Source organism: Peromyscus eremicus, chromosome 9 (assembly GCF_949786415.1).
Source record: "Peromyscus eremicus chromosome 9, PerEre_H2_v1, whole genome shotgun sequence".
NCBI lineage: Eukaryota > Metazoa > Chordata > Mammalia > Rodentia > Cricetidae > Peromyscus > Peromyscus eremicus.
Genome location: NC_081425.1, coordinates 107,495,865 through 107,515,988, shown reverse-complemented (window position 1 = coordinate 107,515,988; position 20,124 = coordinate 107,495,865). Strand labels below are relative to the sequence as shown.

The window sequence follows — 20,124 nt, the reverse complement described above, 5'->3', positions numbered from 1 at the left end:
GATTCTGAGCATGGACACCTCATAATGGAGGGACTGGAGGCACTTTCCCCTGTACTCTGGGAATGGAGGAACTTATTATGTAAGAAACACCAGAGGGTAAAGAGTGGGTGGTGTTTACAAACATGCTTTTAACAGAAACCATAAGCGAAGGGAAGACATTCATCCCACTACAAGAGGAAGTGACTTGCACTGTGGCCACAATGACGTCACAGGGTGGGGGAGGGGGGTGAGCTCAGCCCTGAATGTCGGAGACACCATGCTTCAAATCTCAGTTCTGCTAATGATTTGAACAAGTTGCTGGAGTATTTTGTTTTAGTTCCACAATATGTGAAATGCAAAGAATAGAAGTATTTTACCCCTTTGGGCTGATGAGCAACAACTAAGTCATCAGACAGGTGGGTGATAAGCCCAATACACTCAGATTGCAAACATGACTGCCTTCGTTTCTGCTGTTGTTTTCTGGAAGTAGTGGGATGGGACTTGCAGCTCCTGGTTTTAACACTTTCTCATTCTATGCTCACAGGAAGGGAGACCTTCTTGGCATCTGTGGTAGTCACTGGTCATTGGTTTCCTTGCGGTAGCATGAGTCTTGTTTCGGTTAATGACTCACTGGAGAACAAGTCCCAGGATGAAGCCTTTCATTGCCCATTTAAGAAACAGAAAATTTGCCGGGGCCCAGGAAGGCAGAAAACCAGGAAAAAGAGTCATGGAGTGTGTGTGTGTGTGTGTATGGTGTTCAAGGTCACAGGAATCTTCCTTCACTTTGCTCTGCTCAGCTATGAGGGAGAGTGTTTGACTCCAGGGGAAGACTATCTTTGTGTACGGTACTCACATGCTTCTCTACTTCTATTTATTTGTTTATTTGTTTGTTTGTTTGTTTTGAGTCAAGGTTTCTCTGTGTGTAGCCCTGGCTGTCCTAGAACTCCCTCAGTAGACTACGGTGGCCTCAACCTCACAGAGATCTGCCTACCTCTGCCTCCCAAGTGCTGGGCATAAAGGCCTGTGCCACCATTGCCCGGCTTCTAATAAACTCTAGATAATCTAAAACAAAGCAGCTAAAAATACATTCCTATTGCACAATATGTTAATCAGGTTTCTGCAACAGAGACGAAAGCTACATTTCTAATTAACCTTCACAAACCAGGACTCACATCGATTTGATCTAAGCCACTGCTCTGTAGGTTTTTGCTCACTGCCAGGGACTTGCATCTCCACACAGATAGCACATGAGGGAAATCATCCTTAAAGATGGAGTCAAATTAGCAACAAATCTGGTTCCCTGGGAACACAGCAAGGACAAGGAGGCCAGGCGAGCAGCCAGACACACTGTAGAATCTGAGGAAATCTGCCCTAGACACATGCCCAAGGATTTTGTTTTGAATTGAATAATTTGTTAATCCCGAAAGTCTAGAAGAAGCCCAATTAAACTTATTGATACATTGTCCTATTTAAAAAGTGTTATTGGTTTGAGACTTTTGTATTGAGCCTTTACGTCTTCTCTCCTGCATTCATGTCATACAGCATATTCAAAATTAAAATTAAAAAGCCTTAAAGATTTGTCTTTTCTCTTTAAAAAATATTTTGTTGCATTAAAATTTTATTTTGTGTGTGTGAATTTGTGCATGTGTGAGTGTGTACGTGTGTGCATGTGTATGTATGTCTCTCTGTGTGTGTGTGTGTCCATGCATATCACAGTGCACATGGGAGGTCAGAGGACAGCTCAGGCTGTCATCAGGACATTGGGCTTGGCGAAGAGCCGTTACACACTGAGTCATCCGACCACCACTGCTTCTCTTATTTGTTGTCCCTTCTTTCCATTTAGTAAGGCACACACATCTGTTTTGAATGACATTTTATTTGCATATATAGTACAGATATCAAGGAAATCACAGATTAGCTGTTTTCTCTCAATGTAGTATCTATGGGATTTATCCCTTTTGTTGAATGTAGCAATTAGGTTTTGTTTTGTTTTGTTTTAATGTGCCATAGTGTCTGCAATATTACAGTTGATCCATTTTGCTGGTGGTGAATCTTTATGCATTCCAGTCTTTAGTTATTAGGGATAGAATGTCTACAAATGTCTATGCACAAATCTTTTAGTGTACAAATACACTCATTTTGGGGCACTAAAGTGTAAAACTGCTGTATATTCCCCACAGTAATGAAAAACATTCCTGTTACTTCACTCGAATAAAAATTCCTTTTGAAGTCAGGTTATGTGTAAGAGTATAATATTTAATGTTATTGTCAATGTACAATTAATTGAATGTACTCTGTGGTGATATCCAATAACTAGGAATGGCATGTCCAGGCATGTTCCTTGAGGGGATTCTTATACAGTTACACAGAAGACATGTATAGAAGTATTCATAATAGCATTTTGTGCAGTTTCAAAGATAACATCTTCACTAATTCAATAAATGACAGTAGACAAACAATGAGATGTTCTCCAAAGTGAGCATATTTAGCTAAGGGCAGCAATATGAATGAATCCTTTCAGTGTAGGGACTCAAAGCCAAAAGATTCTGCTGTGTATTGTAGCCATGAGGAGTTAAAGGAGTCACAGCACTACTATAGAACACCTAGGAGAACAGAGCTTGCTAATGAACACAGTGTACCAAGAGATACAAGGGAGGGACAAGCTGCAAAAGCAGTAAGTGTTTGTGTTGAGGAACTGTGAGGGGACTAGACTCCAACTACATCATGAGCATTTACCATTAGTCTGCAAATGTCTTAAAGGAGTTGATGATGCTGGGCTTTTGTATACTTTGTCTGTCTCTAATAATGAAAGCACAGAATGTTTGAAACTGGGGCATGCCCTAGTGTCCATTCTCACTGTCTTTCTTCCCAGGACTTTAATCCTTTGTTGTCCCCAGGAGCTTGACCTGGCATATGGCTCTCCATCTAGAGCCTACTCATGTCATAATTCTTTGTAAAAGATATGGTCATAGAACTAAGTTCCAGCCAATGGCACCTGAGCCAAGGGAGGAAAACATCGGGGTTACATCCTTCAGTGGTGTATTAGCTAGGGCTTTTATTGCTGTGATGAAACACAATGACCAAAAGCAACCTAGGGAGGAAAGGGTTTGCTTTAGCCTACAACTCTGAGGTCACACTCCATCACAGAGGCAAGTCAGGCCAGCAACCTGATGCAGAAACATGGAGGCAGGTATCTGGAGGCAGGAACCTGGAGGCAGGAACTGAAACAGAAGCCATGGAGGAACACTGCTTACAGGCTTGTTCCTGACGGCTTGCCCAGCCTACATTTTTACACACTCCAGGGAAGGTACCACCCAGAGTGAGTAGGGCCTTGCCACATCAATCATTAATTTAAGAAATGTCCCCAGAGACTTCCCTACAGACCAATCTTTGGGAGGCATTTTTTCAATTAAGATTCCCTCTTCCCAGATATGTCAAGGTTTGTGTCAAGTTGACGAAACCAGCCAGCACCAAGGCAGAGGCTTGCCTATCACTTCCCCAGGAGACAGTCAATGCACATGACTTCAATTGTGCACACAGATAACACCTTAAAAGATGGAGCAGCCACAAGAATGAAGAGCCATGAGTTCAGACTTTCTCTTTAGAGAAAAAAGCTTTTTGGGTTCCTTAAGTGACAGAAATTCACACAGGCAGCTTGATCTATATGATCTAACTCATGTGACATAAATGTCCACGTTTATTGTGAAGGGGGACGGCTCTCAAATATATGCCATTGAAAGCACTGTGAACAGTAAAGATTCAGCTCTGGAAGCTGTTCTGGCTAAGTTTAAGTTCTAAATCTGCCTTTGATTGAGTCCTTCATCTATCTGGCTGTCATTTCTGTCACCTTTAAGGGGACCGATGACGATACCTTCCTGCATCATTAGGGAGCTATAAAGGTCAAATAAAAATGTGACAACTGTATAACTGGGCATAAAAGCAAAATATTAGCATAAAGAGAAAAATATTGCCATAAAACTGTACTTTTCAACAAATTAAAAACAATCACAGTTGATACCACTAGTTTCCTGAATAAATAGCATGGCATGTGATTTTACAGATTATTTCTTTAGCAGGTAGGGTCTGTGAATTCTGCATGCTTATGCTGATTCACGGGCTAGTTTGCAGGCAATGCTCCATGGAGACAAAGCCAAGGAGTGCCTGTATTGTTTCCTTCTCAACTTCCCCAACTCTTTAGCTCCACATTTTCCCATTGCATTCCAAAGAAAAACCTCAGAACTAACTCTAATCCTAAGGAAGGTGTTGAGAGCCATTACACAGAAAGATTTAATTGCTACCTTTCCTGCCGAGTTGGGAAGAGCAGGGGAAATAATGACTCAATCGGAAAGGTAATAGCCAAAGAGATCAGAGAACCTCACCACTGTCACTTCCCCAGAGAGAGCTTCTTCCTGCCTAACTTGAGCTTTTATTGCTCTCCTATTCTGCCTTCTCATTGGCTCTAAGCCCAGCCACATGACTTCCTTGTCACTGTCTGTCTATACAGACCTCCAGGTCTCTATGGTTGGTACTTGGATTAAAGGCTTGTGTCACCACGCTTGGATGTGTTGAAAGGGTTCTTTCTAGAGTATTTTCTATTATGGAATACATATGTGGGTAGTTTGCAGAAATCTAAGGAGCAGGGCTAACAACACCTCTCCAAACTACAGACTTATCATACTTTCAAAAACTGAATAAAAAAGCCACAGAAGCTCCCACAGTTCTTGATTTTTCATCTCCTCACTGAATAGATCCCATCTGTGTAGCATGAATCTTAGAAGGTCTTATTAATAAAATCAAACCTGAGCCAGGTATTAGGATGAACGTTGGAAGATCAGAGAAGCAGAACAAGCCACAGCCTCCTCACCTTGCCAATTCCTCAGCTGATCCTGTTTCCTCAGATTGGAAGGCTCTCAGTCCTCATCCAGAATGAATCTCAGCTGAACTGTGCTGCTCAAAAGCCTAAAAGCTTAACCAGCCAAATGCTTCTAGTTCCTGGTCCTCATGCCTTATATACCTTTCTGCTTTCAGCCATCACTCCCTGGGATTAAAGGCTCGCTTTCTGGGATTAAAGGCGTGAGTCACCATGCTTGGCTGTATCCTTGAACAGATGAATTTCTGCCTCTGGAATGCTAGGATTAAAGGCATGTGCTACCACTGCCTAACCTCTATGTTTAATATTGTGGCTGTTCTGTCTCTGACCCCAGATAAGTTTACTAGAGTGTACAATATTTTGGGGAACACAATACCACCACACATCTGTCAAACTCTCACAAACCACGAGAATCATCTTATTATCCTTGGACTAAACCCAGCTGTAGAGCTCTACACTGGTGATCAGTGCATCCCTCTGTCAAATGGAAGCAGTGTTTGTCAGCTTGCAGCCTGGTCTTTGTGCTGCAACCTCGTCTTTGTGCTGCAACCTCAGGGGCTTGCTCACATCTTCGCTCCCCCTTGAACCAAGCTCGGTGATTCCTTCCTTCCCCTTTCCCATCCTTTCTCTTCTTCTTTCCCTTTCTTACCTTTGCCCTGTGTATGTGGTGCTTAGGATTGAACCCAGGGTCATGCACATGGCAGACACGAACTCTATCACTGAGCTTCATCCCTGCCCCTCACAGATATTCTTTCATCAAAAGCTGCTTCTTTTCTGCCAGACTTTCCAACCCCAGCATAGGAGTCAAACCCCAGAGACACCTTGCTCAAATAATCTCAAGTACTACCATTTCCCTTTGCCCTCTTGTGCTACTACATATTTCTCTAAGCCCTTATCTCTATCCACAGGAAATGGCATTTGTTGCCTTTCTTTTTCTTGTCTTGCTCATTAAACAGCACCTCTGTGAGAACAGATATCTTGTTATTCTCCAGAGCACTGCAAAATGAAAGGCTGAACTCCTATAAGCATGTGCATGGATGGATGATACTTTATTGTCATGTAAATGTGCAGTCTATACACTTAATGCCCCTCTGATGCGAGCTTACCACAAGGATATCCTGGTGTTCCTGAAACCAAACTAATATTGTTAGATGGGTAACCCATGCTTCCTCATCTCAGGGCAACAGCATAAAGTGGCAGATGCCTCGCAGTGGCAAAGATAATCAGGGAGTGTATTCTCTGAAATGCATTTGGAATGATACTAAGCAATCTCTCCATTCTGACAATTCCAATGATGGGACTTGCCTTTCTATATTTCTTAGTAGTCCTCTAAGAACAACAATACTTTCCTATGGGGGCTGGAGAGATGGCTCAGTGGTTAAGAGCAATGGCTATTCTTCCAGAGGATCCAGGTTCCTTTCTCCATAGCCACATGGTTGCTAACAACAATCTGTAACTCCAGGTCTTGGGGATTTTCTGCCCTCTTCTGGCATCCATGGGTATCAGGCAAGGTACATAGACATACACGTAGGCAAAACACCCACACACATAAAATTTAAAGAAAAAATTAAAAAGGATTTCCACATAGCAGAATGTCAGTTTTCTTTTCATCAAGAAAGACTAGGCTGACAGAGCCTAATTCCTTGTCATTTATAGTGTTGACTCTTTCAGTGTTTGTACTGGAGCAATAAAAAGATTATTTTCTAAAATACTACTTATTTACTAGTAGAGGTCAGTGAAATGAGTTGATCATATATAGTTGGCCCCCTATAGCCACAGGTTCTGCATCTATGGATTCAGTCAACCAGAGAATGAGAATATTAAAAAAATATTATGTCTGCATTATTTCCTAACAATACAGTCTAACAGCAGCTTACACAGCATTTATACACCAGGACTAAATACGAGCAACCTAGAGGTGATTCAAAGCATCACGGAGGATGTGCACAGGTTACATATAAATACTGTGCCATTTTATAGGAGAGGCTTGAGCACATGCATGCTCTTTGTATGTGCATAGTGTCCTAACACCAATGCCTTGGTGACAGCTGCACTGATTTTTAACCAGTTATACACTGGGGCATGTTAATGACACTCATGCCTGAGGGATTATGGTAGATTCCAAAAGTGGCAACTATTCTTCCTTCTGTGGCTAGCCATATGCAATATGGATTTACAGCTCCTCTAGTCAACAGATGACATCTGCTTCTCCAACCTTGGTGTCCTGGCTCCCTCTGCAATTTTCTACAGGTCAGGGTGGGAGAGACATGAATGAGACCTCCAGAGGCTCTGGACTCTTCTGGTTGTGGTGATATTTTGTTTCTACTCTAAGTTTTCCTGAAGATTAGAGGGCAAAGACAGTCACTAGATTAACCATAGAGGCCAGGCAGTGGTGGCACACACCTTTAATCCCAGCACTTGGGACCTCATGCCTTGTTCCCAGTATTAGGGAAGCACACACACCTTTAATCCCAGCACTAGGAAGGTTGAGACAGGAAATGATATGGCTGGGTGGAGAAGGGCATATAAGGTGGGGGGAGACAGGAACTCGAACTCCTTTGGCTGAGGACTCAGCGGCATTCAGTCTGAGGATTCATGGAGAGAGCCTGAGGATTTGTTAGTGGTGAGACGTTTCTCTAGTGGCTTGTTCCTTTGTCTCTCTGATCTTTCAGCATTTACCCCAATATCTGTTTCTGGGTTTCTATTATAAGACCAATTAGGATTCATGCTATACTACTCATTCATTTAGGAACCTGTCCACTGGCCAAGTGAAGCAATCCACACTAGTGTGGACTCACCCCAGGAGAAGTCATGCTAGATCATAGCATGGATGGATATTCAATCCCCAAATAGAACACAGCCCCCATCAAACCCACAGCAAAAAGGAGACATGAGTACAGCAGTGACCAGAAGAACCAGCCAGGTTACTGAAGGCTTGTGAGCAGTAATTAATACATTTGTGTTGAGATACTGAGTTATTGGGGTCAGTTAATTATAAAGAACCAGCTAACTAATAGAGATGTGTACAATAGCAAAGTAAAGAGATCCCTACAAAGGAAAGGTTTTGCAGCTTCTTGTGAGCTTTGCTGTTTGCCTCTGGTAAATAGGGAGTCCATGTGTTGGGCCCCTGATCTATTTAGCTTCCATGCTTACTCTTGGATAATAAGGAAGATCACCAATCCCCAGTTCTCAAATCTTTATATTTTGTACCTATTGTCTTCATTCCAACACCACAGAAAAAGACTTTAAGTTAACACATTAATCCTAGTGAGGAAGCAAACAGAAATACAGTTTATAGTATGAGCAATTTGGGTTGAATACAGAGAATTAGAGGGAGAAAGTGCACTGTTCTGGATAAAAGCAGTTGCCACTGTGAAGAGAGGTTGGTAGTTAGCTAGGACCCATTATGGCTATATTCACATCTTCTCTGCATTTCCTCAGCATTGTGTTGCTCATAATACTTTTTATGTCCAATATTGCCACAATATTGCTGTATAGTAAACTATGTGGAATTCAGTGACATATTAACTTGTATTTATTATCATGCCCATGAGTTTAAGAATTGTCTGGGGATTGGCTATTCTAGAGTGGGCATGAGTATACAATTCAGGCCATTGGCTGGGTTGGCTTGGTTATAGATTGTGGGATAAGTAATTTTAATTTCATGTGTCTTGCATTGAGGCCCAGGCTTGGAGCACTTATTACTTGTGCTTTAATGTTTTAGGAAGATGACCAAAATGTAGGAATTGGCAGCCAGACATGTCAAGCCCCTTGTAGTTTAAGTCTACCAATAGCTCATTAACAAAGCAAGTCTTAGATCAAGGGTCAGAGACAGGAGGCAGAGAAGTCTATTCAATGGTTCACAAGCCACGACTGGGTGTTCAAATTCAATTCAGGAGAAGGAAAGAACTGAGACCAATTACTCAACCAAACACACTATATTCATAGTACAATTTCTTCTATGCTTTTTTCTACCATTGAGCAGAAAAGATAATTGACATCTCAGATAATCTCTCTTCATTCAACCCAAACAGTCTCCTTATCATTCATTTCCCAACCAGTCCCTTCTCTATGGGGCTGTGATGGCTAACCAGACCGCATCATTTTCTGAGGTCTGCAGGGCATAGGCTGAAGCCACTCTATGCTGCCTCCTACTGCCCCACTGCCACTGTCCTTAACCACCTGACCTAGATGAGGGAAGCCAACAAAAAACTAACACCATTAAATAAATACCCACCGTGAACACAATTAATCAAGCCACAGAATTGTATTTTCAGCTGATTTTTTCCCTACAAATTTTAGGGGAAAAGAAAGAGCAATCTGTATAAAAGCAACTCATAAAAAACTAAGTAAAACTCATTAATACCTATCTTCCTAGGGTAAAGACAGATTAATAAACTTTCTAATGCCCAAATCTTCTGTATCTATGGAAAAGATATATGATGTCTGCATATTTGGAAAGTGTACCTCAATATTTTCAAACAAAGAACAAAACCATTCAATCTTCCTTTTAAATCCTACCTCTACCTCATGGCTGTTAACCTTGGAAAAGTGCTTCATCTTAAAACCCTCTCTCATTCCCACCCTCCTTCCCCCCTTCCTCCTTCTCTCCCATTCCCTCCCTCCCTCCCTCTCTTCCTCCCTCTTTTCTTCCATTCCCTCCCTCCCTCTCAATGCCTTCCTCCCTCTTACCTTTTTTCCCCCCTATTTCTCTCTGACCCAAGTTTTAACTTCTTTATTAAAATATCTTCCTTACAGGAGCTGGAGAGAAGATCAGCTATAAAGACCACCTGCTGCTCTTGCAAAAGACCTGGTTTGGTTCCCAGTACCCACATCAGACAGCTCATAACCACACTTCCAAGAGATTCAATGCCCTCTTCTGGGTTTCTGTGGATATTGCATGTGCGTGGTTCATGTACTGACCAGTAAGCACACACACATAAATTAACAAATAATTTAAAATGTCTATCTTAAAGACAAATTATAAGGAATTTATATAAATATAAATAAATATATTTGTAGCCAGACTTAGCACCTCACATATAGTAAATATTTGGCTGTTATTACTGTTCAAAGTAGAGGTAGGAAAGTAGGTGGATCACAAGGCCTCCACTGACTGAGTCTACCATAAATGACTAACATAGAATTAATCACCATCTAGAAAGGAGAAGAAACAAATGTTTTTATTCAGAGTTTCAGAAGGGATTTAAAGAAAAAGGCTAAACCACAAAATGTAATCTGTGTACCAGACTCTACTGACTAGGCTTCTGAAAATTGCAGGTCTCAGTCACTGAGGAGGCAAAAAGGTTGTAGGGAGTCTAGGCTAGTGAGACATATCAGAAGGCAGATAGCAAATTGTAATTTGCAAGACTGTGTGGGGGCTGTGTGTGTAAGAGGCTTTGCCATTTGGCAAAAGGTATAAAAAGTAGAAAACCATCTTTCTGTCTTTTCCACAGCTATATTTCTTTAACACCTTTGATTACAGTTCTGTACTTCAGTGCTTGAGAAAAGACCAAGGAAGCAAGGACACTTACGATTCCATTTTGGAGACAGACAGAAGAGATGATGAAATTTCTATGGTAGTTTGGAAGGCTGCAGAGAAAACACCCAGTTCTCTGCTTATTAATGAAGGATACCCACTGTCTTCCAATTTCAACTTTATACTGCTGTTAGTTTCTTGGTGACAGCAGGTACGATGATAATATTTGACTGTGTATTCCAAGAACAAACGAGGAAGAAATAAGAAAAGCTATGGCATGCTCTTGAAAATTAGATATTGCTTTCAGCTCCCCCATCTGCAGTGCCTTTAACCCACAAACTGAGTAGAATTTTCCATAATATGTTGCATGCATCTTGATCTCTTTTAGCTCTGTTTGCCAAGACTAAAGCACATGTGATAAACAAAGTCATTTAATACCAGAAAGTCCACCAAACAGCCAAAGCTCTTTAGAGGCAGTACATGACTTCAGAAAGACAAGATTTAATTTCTGTTTCTCTTTGATCAACCATGTGATGAAAGAGAAAGGTTAAATGTGACCAGAGGGAAAGCTCATTCCTAGAACACTGTGGCCCTTTTGTTGATATCATGCTATAAAACTATACTGGTAGGTAAACTGATGTCACATACCAACTGGTCTTTTAGTGGTTTGAATGAGAACTTGTCCCCATAGGCTCATGTGTTTGAATACTTGGTCCCCAGTTTGTAGGACTGTTTGGGGGAGATATGGAGGGTGTAACCTTGGTGGAGAAAGTGAATCACTGAGGGCAGGCTTTGAGAGTTCATACCCTCACCCACTTGTACTTTGCTTCTTGTTTGTGGTTGAGATGTGATCTCTCAGATTCCTGATCTTGTTGCCATGCCTTCCTGCCATGATGGACTCCTACCCCTCTGGGGCTGTAAGACAAACCAACCCTTTCTTCCATTGGTTGCTCGTTGCCATGGCATTTTATCATAGTATCAGGAAAGTAGCTGATGCAGACCTTGTTTTAGTTTTCTCTTGTTGAGACAAATGCAGTTTAAAGAAAGGCTTTGTGCTGACTGACAGTTTGCGATCTATCAGGGTGGGGAAGCCAGGGCATCAGGGGCCTGAACTAACTGGTCACATGTCATCCTCAGCCAGGAAGAGAGAGATGTTTGTATTTATCTAACTTTTCCTTTTCATATAGTCCAGTATCCTAACCCAAGGAATAGGTGACTGCAGTGAGCAGACATTCTTACCATGGTTAACCTAACTAGGACAGCTCCTCAGAGGCATCCCAGAGGCTTCTCTCCAGGGGATTCTAGAGTTCACCAAGTTGGCAATTGAGAGTAATCATCACAGACCTCTTCCACTATTCCACTCTGCCTAACCAGGAAGAAAGGAACAAACACACACCCTGTACAACAGGAGTGTTTAAGCCCACGGGACTTCTGCATTGAGGAGTCTGTTGACACTGGACTGAGCACTTACATGAGTCAGGCATTGGCCCCATAGTGTCAGATGTTGGCTATAAGGTGATAAATGTGGAAACGATGGCTCTTGATCTCTAATTGTCTAGAGCACAGGTTCTTACACTATGAGTCATGACCTCATATAAGGTCTTGTAGCTGAATGCAGAGAGTGGAAAAATTTGGCAAGAGTAAAAGATTTTTGAATGTATAAAAACAAAAAAAATTAGCTAAAAATGAATGCATAACGAATCCAGTGGGCTAGTTGCTGCCCTGCCTATGGAATCATGTACCCTCCTTGTAGCCCTCCTGCTCAACACACAACGTGTCAGCTTGCCCCAACACACCACCATGCCTTGTTGTGCTAACAAATGCTGTCTGAAATGCCCTGCCTCAGGACTGTTGAATGTTGTAACTCACAGTGTTTTTACCTACAGACTTTTCTGATTTCTATAGAACCATTACGGTTTAATTATAGAAAAACTTCTATGCCTTTTGTGATTGTCATTTCTCAGCGTGTACCCATCTTTGGTTCACACTCTGTTAGCATGTTTGATTTTAAAAATCAGTCTGAATCACTGAGCTGAGTTTTATAGAACTTGTTAAATTGGCTTTGGCTTAGAACAGAATTCCCAGCTTTCTGAAATGGCCCAAAACATACTTCAGCCATTTTGTATTGTACTATATATTTATGCAAAGCAGTGATCAAAATATTGATCAGTTTTGATAAATGTTGATGATGCTTTGTCTAGGAGTACCAAGCATTGAGCCAAGTGTTAATTTTTTTTTGTGTAAAAATAAGCACGCCTATCTCATTAGCATGTAAATTTTCATTCATCTTTAATAAGTGGTAAAATTATATGCTTAATAAAAATTTGTTCTAAAATTTCTTCCTGATTTATCTTCAGTCCATGTTTGATTTGTACACCTATTTTACATAGCTGTCTACTTGGGGTTGCATAATAACGTCTTTGGTGGTGGAGGGGAGCAGACATACAAAAACAAATGGGAGTACACATGGGTGGGTGTGTGGGTAATTGATCTGTATGGAATACTATCCTAATCATAAGGGCTCCATTTCAGAAGAACAAAAAGACACTAAAAGAAGCCAATTTTAGCACGGTGGTGAGGGAGAGTTTCCCTTAAATTGCACACAGAGGAACTAGTCACAGGAACAGCTAGTGCAACCTTAGAATGACCCCCATGAGAAATGCCCTGTGATGGTCCCTCCTACCACCACAGACAGAGCTGATAACTTGCTTCTAATCAGTGTTCAATGGAAAGAATGAGGCGTTTTTGCAGATGTAAGAGTCTTAATCACTAGAATTTAAAGGAGATTTATCTTGGTGACTGACTTAATCCCCTTTAAAAGCAAGTCTGAACCCAGGGATCAGGAACAGCAAGAGTCTCTCTGTTGATAATTCTGAATACAGCCTCAAGGACATGAGTTGTGACACCAATATGAAGGAGCTCAGAGGTGGATCCCTCCCTGCTGAGCCTCCAGATGAGAAGAGGATCTGGCTGATACCTTAATTCCAGTCTTATGAAACCCTAAACAGAGAATCTGAAGAGAGATGCCTGGACTTCTGACCTAGAAAAAAATCTGAGTTTTAATAATGGGAGATAACAAATAAGTATGCTTTGAAGCTGCCAAATTTGTGATCAACTTTATGCAACAACGTAATAAACATATATAATATCCAAGCACAGTGACACTCAAAATCATCAGGATGGGTGGGGTGGGCAAATCAGACCATTTGGACTTATGCCATGGAACACTCTGGGGTAATGTAAGAGTCTAGGCATTGTCCCTAGACCACTGCAAATGATGCTGGGGTCACAATTTGATGCTTTAAAAGTCTGTTGAGACAATGAATAAGTAATAAAAGCATGTTTCTAAATAAGTCTAGCATTACTAGACTACTGTTACAATAGCCTATTCCAAAATTTTAAAGTATCTCAACAAATATTATTGTAAGACCATTATATACAAAGAACTTTATTATGGTTACAGGGCTAAAAGTAGCGATTAAGAAATACGAGCCGGTGTTTGAAACCTGGGGCCTATGCAGGGTCCCTTGGCTCGGCCTGGGAGGAGGGGACTGGACCTACGTGGACTGAGTCCACCAGGTTGATCTCAGTCTGTGGGGAAGGCTTTGCCCTGGAGGAGATTGGAATGGGGGGCGGGCTGGGGGGAAGGTGAGGGGGGCAGGAGGGGGGAGAACAAGGGAATCTGTGGCTGATATGTAGAACTGAATTGTATTGCAAAATAAAAATTAAAAAAAAAGATGGACTAATTTGGAAAGGAAAAAAATACACATTCTATGGAATTAAAACTAATATAAATGAATTAAAAAAAAAAAAAAAGAAAGAAATACGAGCCAGGCGGTGGTGGCGCACGCCTTTAATCCCAGCACTCGGGAGGCAGAGCCAGGCAGATCTCTGTGAGTTCGAGGCCAGCCTGGACTACCAAGTGAGTTCCAGGAAAGGCGCAAAGCTACACAGAGAAACCCTGTCTCGAAAAAGCAAAAAAAAAAAAAAAAAAAAAAGAAATAGAGTCAGCACCAAAAAGCAAATATTCAGTCAACACATCTTTAGGGAGCTTGTGACCCTGCAAAAACCTATGCTGCTATGTGGAGATTAAGGGCTCTGTAATGAGGTATGATACAACCCAGCAATCTGGGTCACAGCTGAAAGCCTGATAATTTGAGGTTTCTCTTCAGAGTCTAATAAACTATGTGAAAAGCTGCCAGGTGTTAATCAAGTCCAAGGCAGACAGTCATAAGATAAACTGCACCATGAAAGGCATGATGGTTTGAAGGAAATGACAGGAAATATTAAGAGAATTAGAATTCTGTAGTGATGAAGAACTCAGTATTAGAAATGGTTTTTTATTTTTATTTTTATTTTATTTTATTTGGTCTTTTCTAGACAGGGTTTCTCTGTGTAGTTTTGGTGCCTGTCCTGGATCTCACTCTGTAGACCAGGCTGGCCTTGAGCTCACCGAGATCCACCTGGCTCTGCCTCCCAACTGCTGGGATTAAAGGTGTGCACCACCACTGCCCGGCCAGTGTTAGAAATGTACAGGTATTTATAGATTGAGAAATCACATACCATGTGTCTTCCAGATTTATCTGAAAACACTCTAGATATTTACAGGTGGCCAATGTCATCTCTTGACAGTGGGGGCATTCATGTTATCCACACTGCCTATTGGGCATAGATGATGGCTCCGGAGAAGGTCAGAAGCATGCTACTGATGGTTCTGTGTTAACATATGATCAGTATGGCACTTTTCAGAAATCAGAACTGAAACCAGAGGAAACATCTTTCCTACTCATCCATATCCCTTCAACATCAGTGCCCTTGTAAGAGTGTACCATTGCTTCTTTCCAACACTTAAGCACATAACTCTATGGTATTTTCCTTCTTGCTGTGTGAACAGGTGTGTGTGTGTGTGTGTGTGTGTGTGTGTGTGTGTGTGTGTGTGAATGAGTGTGTGTGAATGAGAGAGAATGTGTGTGCATGTGCAAGAGAGAGTGAGTGTGCATGTGTGTGAGAAAGAGGGAGAGAGGGAGAGAGAGTAAGCATATGTATGCTTGAGGGTTTGTGGGTGCATGTTTGTGTGAGTATGTCCATATGCATATGGACATCAGAGGTAAACTTGGTGTTGTTCCTCAGGTGCTATCTACCTTCTTGGTTGAGATAAGGTCTCTCATTAGGACTTGGGAATCAAAACTTATGTTAGACTGGTTTGTCAGTGAGCCCCAGGGATCCTCCTGTCTCCACCGGCCCAGGGCTGGAGCTATAATTGCATGCCATCATGCTTTCCTTTACGCTGATGCTGGCGTTAGTTTGCATGCTTCTGTAGGAAGCATTGTTTGTAGGGAGCCATCTCCCAAGACTGCAATGTGCTTTCCAAGAGAAATGTTCACACACTTTAGAATGATGTAATTAAGAATGACTTGTAATGTTAAACACATTACAAGTATAGCAAATGATTGATCAAATGGGCAGAAGATAGATAACAAATGAGGGAAAGGGGAGAGTGACTGTATCTCCAAAACACTTTCCTTACTGTGTCATTGTGACCAGCAACAGCCTTGGATTTCATGTAGGGGGAGCAGGACAGTCTTTGTTTCATTTCTTAGATGACACAATGGATCTCAGAGAGATCACCTTAGGCTTGTGACTTAGTGTAGGAATTCAATGCAAATGATCAGGCAGGTGCTTCCCCAGCACTATGAAAAATGAAAGCAATACGGACATCATAATGAGTTGTCAATAGTTTCCAATGGATTTTAGGTGGGGTATGAGCAACTTCTTCCGAGGTCAGTCCAAACATTCTCACACAAAATGGATCATTAAACACTTCTATATGTAAATAGAGAGACTATTGGGATGGCTCCTCACTTTCTTCTTGTGTTTTGATAGACAGCTTGTGTTATAACAGACAGCTGGTTCAGAACTGATATAATCGCTCTTTCATAAATTCTACCTCTCCTTTGAGAGGAGATTGGCAGTCACTGGCAGCTTTTCAGAGAGGGACATGACTGAAATTTGCAAAAACAAAAACAAACAAAAAAACCAAAACCAAACAAACAAACAAACAAAACCCCAGCTCCTGAAAACAGATTACAGCTTTCCCTCAGAAGCGCTGTGCACAAGAGGAAAATGCTATGTACACTTTCTGCTTTGGAAGCACCTAGGAATTGCTTGTCTTGTAAGGACACAAAGGCATAGAAAATGTATAACTAAACAATAAAAAGTGTCACTGGGTTGAGGATGAAATCAACTCAATTCCATATCCTGGCTCTTGTGAACTGGCAGTGTTTTGCAAAGTGGAGTGCACTCTGAGAAAGAGGGGGTATGGATCTTTCATGTGTGACTCTTGGTTACAGGGCTCAGGGAAGTCCAACACCCTCTCTGGCCGGTCGAGGCATCCTACCAGGCAGTGGGGAGAGAGGGTAAATGCTATCTATCCTTTGCCGCCAGCTCAGGCATACAGTAGGGAAAGCTGCGCTGGTCAGTGTTGCATTACTGAGGGAGTGGCATTAGAGACCGCCCCCACTCTCAATACGTCAGAGCACTGGCTGCTCAGGCAAGCCCTCAGTTCTGTGAAATGATCTAAGAGGGCTTAGTAGTGATGGGTTTCTATTTTAATAGCCGTGTTTCACTTTAATGAGTGTGTTTTTAAAAAAGAAAAGCTAGTACATCAAAGTTGGGATTTCACATGCAGGTAAGGGTGAGCTAAGAGAGAAAGTGAATTTGAGTAGGTATAGTAAGACATACAAATAGTCCTAGGCAAACCTTGGAAACGGCAAAGGCATGAAGACTAAGTGTTAACAGCTGAAGACTAGGAAATGGTTCAGAAGGTCATTTTCTCCCTCCCAGGTGTTTTCACTACTTATTTGCTGAGATTTTGTTATTTGTTTCTATCTATAAAACAAATATATGCTTAAGACAAAAAGTTTAGAAATGTAGAAAAGCACAAACGGGAAATATAAAAACCAAGCCTGATGCTTCCTTCTAAAGATAAGCACCATCAACTCTCTACTGCTTCCATCCTTCTGCCCATAAAAAACGGGGCTAAGTGCATGGTTGCTTTTAGAGTACCATTTTGACCTAGCGATAGGTAATGAAAACTTTAAAATGGGAGTGTTCTTTAACTCTTACCACATGAAGTGCATACCATCATAAGGTCCAATCAACACTTAACTCTGTATAATTTCAAATCAGTGTGGAGAGAGGGTCACAAAACCCGAAGGCCTCAAAGCCAGTGAGAGGTCAAAGAGAGTTTCCTCAGTCTCTGTGAGTTTGAGCACTGGCCGCTCCTGGCCAATCCATTTGTGTTTCCGCTTAGCCTGCTGCAGGGCCTAGAGTTGACCCAGGGGAACAAGAGCAAGGTTGAAGGATTCTGACAGCTCTTAAAGGGGAATGGACAACACAGTTACCAGAAAGGGATGTCCTTGTTTGAAATTCAAATTCCTAGGCTGGCCCCAGGTTGAAACTCTCTAGGGAGGTAGCTGGAATGTGCATTTAAAACATGCTCTTATGTGTCACACACAGAATAGTTCAAAGCCATGTGAAGTAAACTCAATGAATATTTGCTGAGGGAGTAGATAGCACCAGAAGGGTGTGTAGAAAACCATAATCTCCCATAGTTTGTTCTCCAAGCCTTCATCCAGGGGAAATACAGGCCTATGTGGGGGTAGTACTGAGCAGAATCAAAGGTCCAGCTCTCACGCTGATGCACTCAGAGACTCATGATGAATTGGACTATGGTTCAACTCAAACCTGAGCAGGATTTCTGTGTCAATCACTCTGGATACCCAGGCTTTATGTCTAGCTCTCTTCTTAGCTAGAGACACAGGAATGTCTCATTCTGCACACACTACCCACTTTAAAGCAGAACTATCTTTGTATAAAATCATACTGTTGATTGTTAGCTCTTTTTTATACAAGGCTGCACCGTTCTTGTAGGGCCTACTTACTGCTCAGCCACAATGAGGCCAGTCGTAGGATCTATGAGCTTAAGGGCTCACATAAATGTTTCAGTGTCTTTTAACATCTGATAAAACCACAATTATAATCTACTCTTCAATAAAGTCAATCTTTTATCAGCACACTTATAAAATATGATTTTTAATCTTTTCCCATCAAGAAGTGGCCCATAAAAATTCTTAATGGGCTCTGCTGACCCATAGTTCTAGGCCCAAGGAAGAGGCACCTACCTGACAGGCATTATACAGGAGTTGATGCTCAAACTTCTTGATACCAAGAATGTTTTGGAACATCTCATAGAGCTGTTCTTTGCTCAGAATCAACTCAGAAGCTGCACTGGCTGTCATCCGGGCTTGTTGCTTCCTGGGGTCCTCCTCACCACGGTAGATGGCATCAAACTTGGCCATCCAGGAGCTCAGCACGGTCTCCTTGCTGAGCCCATCGATCTCAGGCAGGCTGCGCACCCTCTTCTCAATGTGTTTCTTGAAGACCTCCCGCGAGTCATTGGCTGAGCAGCCACCGCTCTGCACCATGCGGGCCACGCGGTCGCTCTTGAGGAACACCTGAGCAAGAGAGGACCAAGACGGATGGGGTCAGCCATGAAGGTGCCAGTGCCCTGGACTGCATCCTCCACATATACCACGGAATGCACCAGCGTGGCCATTTTCCACTGACTGGGTCCTTGCTGTGTGATTTCAAACAAGTCCCTTGTATGCTTTTTTTCATACCCAAATCTTAAAGCAAGAGTAAAATAATACAGTAGCTCCCCTTATGGGAGGGGTGTGTCCCAAGACCCTCACTGGATGTCTGAAACCACAGATGTTAGTGCACTTTACTTGCTCTGTTGTTTGTTCTACTTGGAGACTTTGATAAAGTTTAATCTATAAGTCTGAAAAAGACTAGCACCAATTCCAGCGAGAAAACAATTCCAGCAATACATTATAATAAGAACTATTTAAAGTGTGTGAATTGCTTAACTCCAGGATTTTTCATTTAATACCTTCAGTCTAAATAAAGCTGTGGAAATTGAGACTACAACAGAAGGGAGAAATACAGAGCTTACCCCGTGGGCCGTAAGGATTGCGCTCATGACAGGTGCATAGAAAGCATAGGCCGCACTTAGACTGGGCAGGGCTTCCCTAACGCTGCTGCTCAGTGGCTGTGCAAACGGTGCTGTGAACCTCTTCAGAACGTTAGTGTTCCTATCTATAAACTGGGGAAATAATCAACTCTATATAGGTGTTTTAATTAAATGAGTCATTTTGAAAAGAGCACTTATAACGGTGCCTGGATCCCTAAATGCCACAGGGGTTCTTATTATTGTCATTAAGTATCTAGCATACAGCACTTAAATGTTAATCATTACATGCTTCTCGTTTATGCTCTAAAGGATACTTATTGTAACTGGAATTAAGTATCAGGAAAATATGTGCTAATTTTCTGTCTCCTTGACTGACATGCAATTCTAGTGCGCAAGGAGTTTATACATGCTCCTCAAATTATCTCCAGTCTCTGGATAGCATATGGTACTCTGAAAATGAGCTAAAAATACTGTAGCTGTTAGGTTCAGTCTACTCTGGAAGGTATGTCCAGCCTTCTGCCATTGTGACAGGAAGTTATCATAGGCCAATCAATGTTCAAGAACTGTACAGTCAAGTTCCCCAAAGAAAAAAAACTTCCTCAAATTCATAATGTTTTCAGTAAGTTTATGAATCCGAACTGGGCAGCCTTTATAGCTGTCCTCAGTCACATATGACCTGAGTGTAGATGGGAATCCAAGACTCCACAGAGGGGTGTGACTTGCCCATCATAACTCTCCCGGCCTGATTATAGTGTCTGGTCA

General features: G+C 41.9%; 1 protein-coding gene across 13 annotated transcripts in view; it reads right to left on the bottom strand.

Moving 5' to 3' along the window:
• Cadps (calcium dependent secretion activator) overlaps positions 1-20,124 on the bottom strand; it is a 456,343-nt gene that overhangs the window by 324,780 nt on the left and 111,439 nt on the right. For all 13 annotated transcript variants that reach the window (XM_059274214.1, XM_059274212.1, XM_059274215.1 and 10 more), the window contains one exon: positions 18,512-18,844. In XM_059274214.1, coding sequence (XP_059130197.1) covers positions 18,512-18,844 — 333 coding nt within the window. The remainder of the gene's footprint in view (positions 1-18,511; positions 18,845-20,124) is intronic.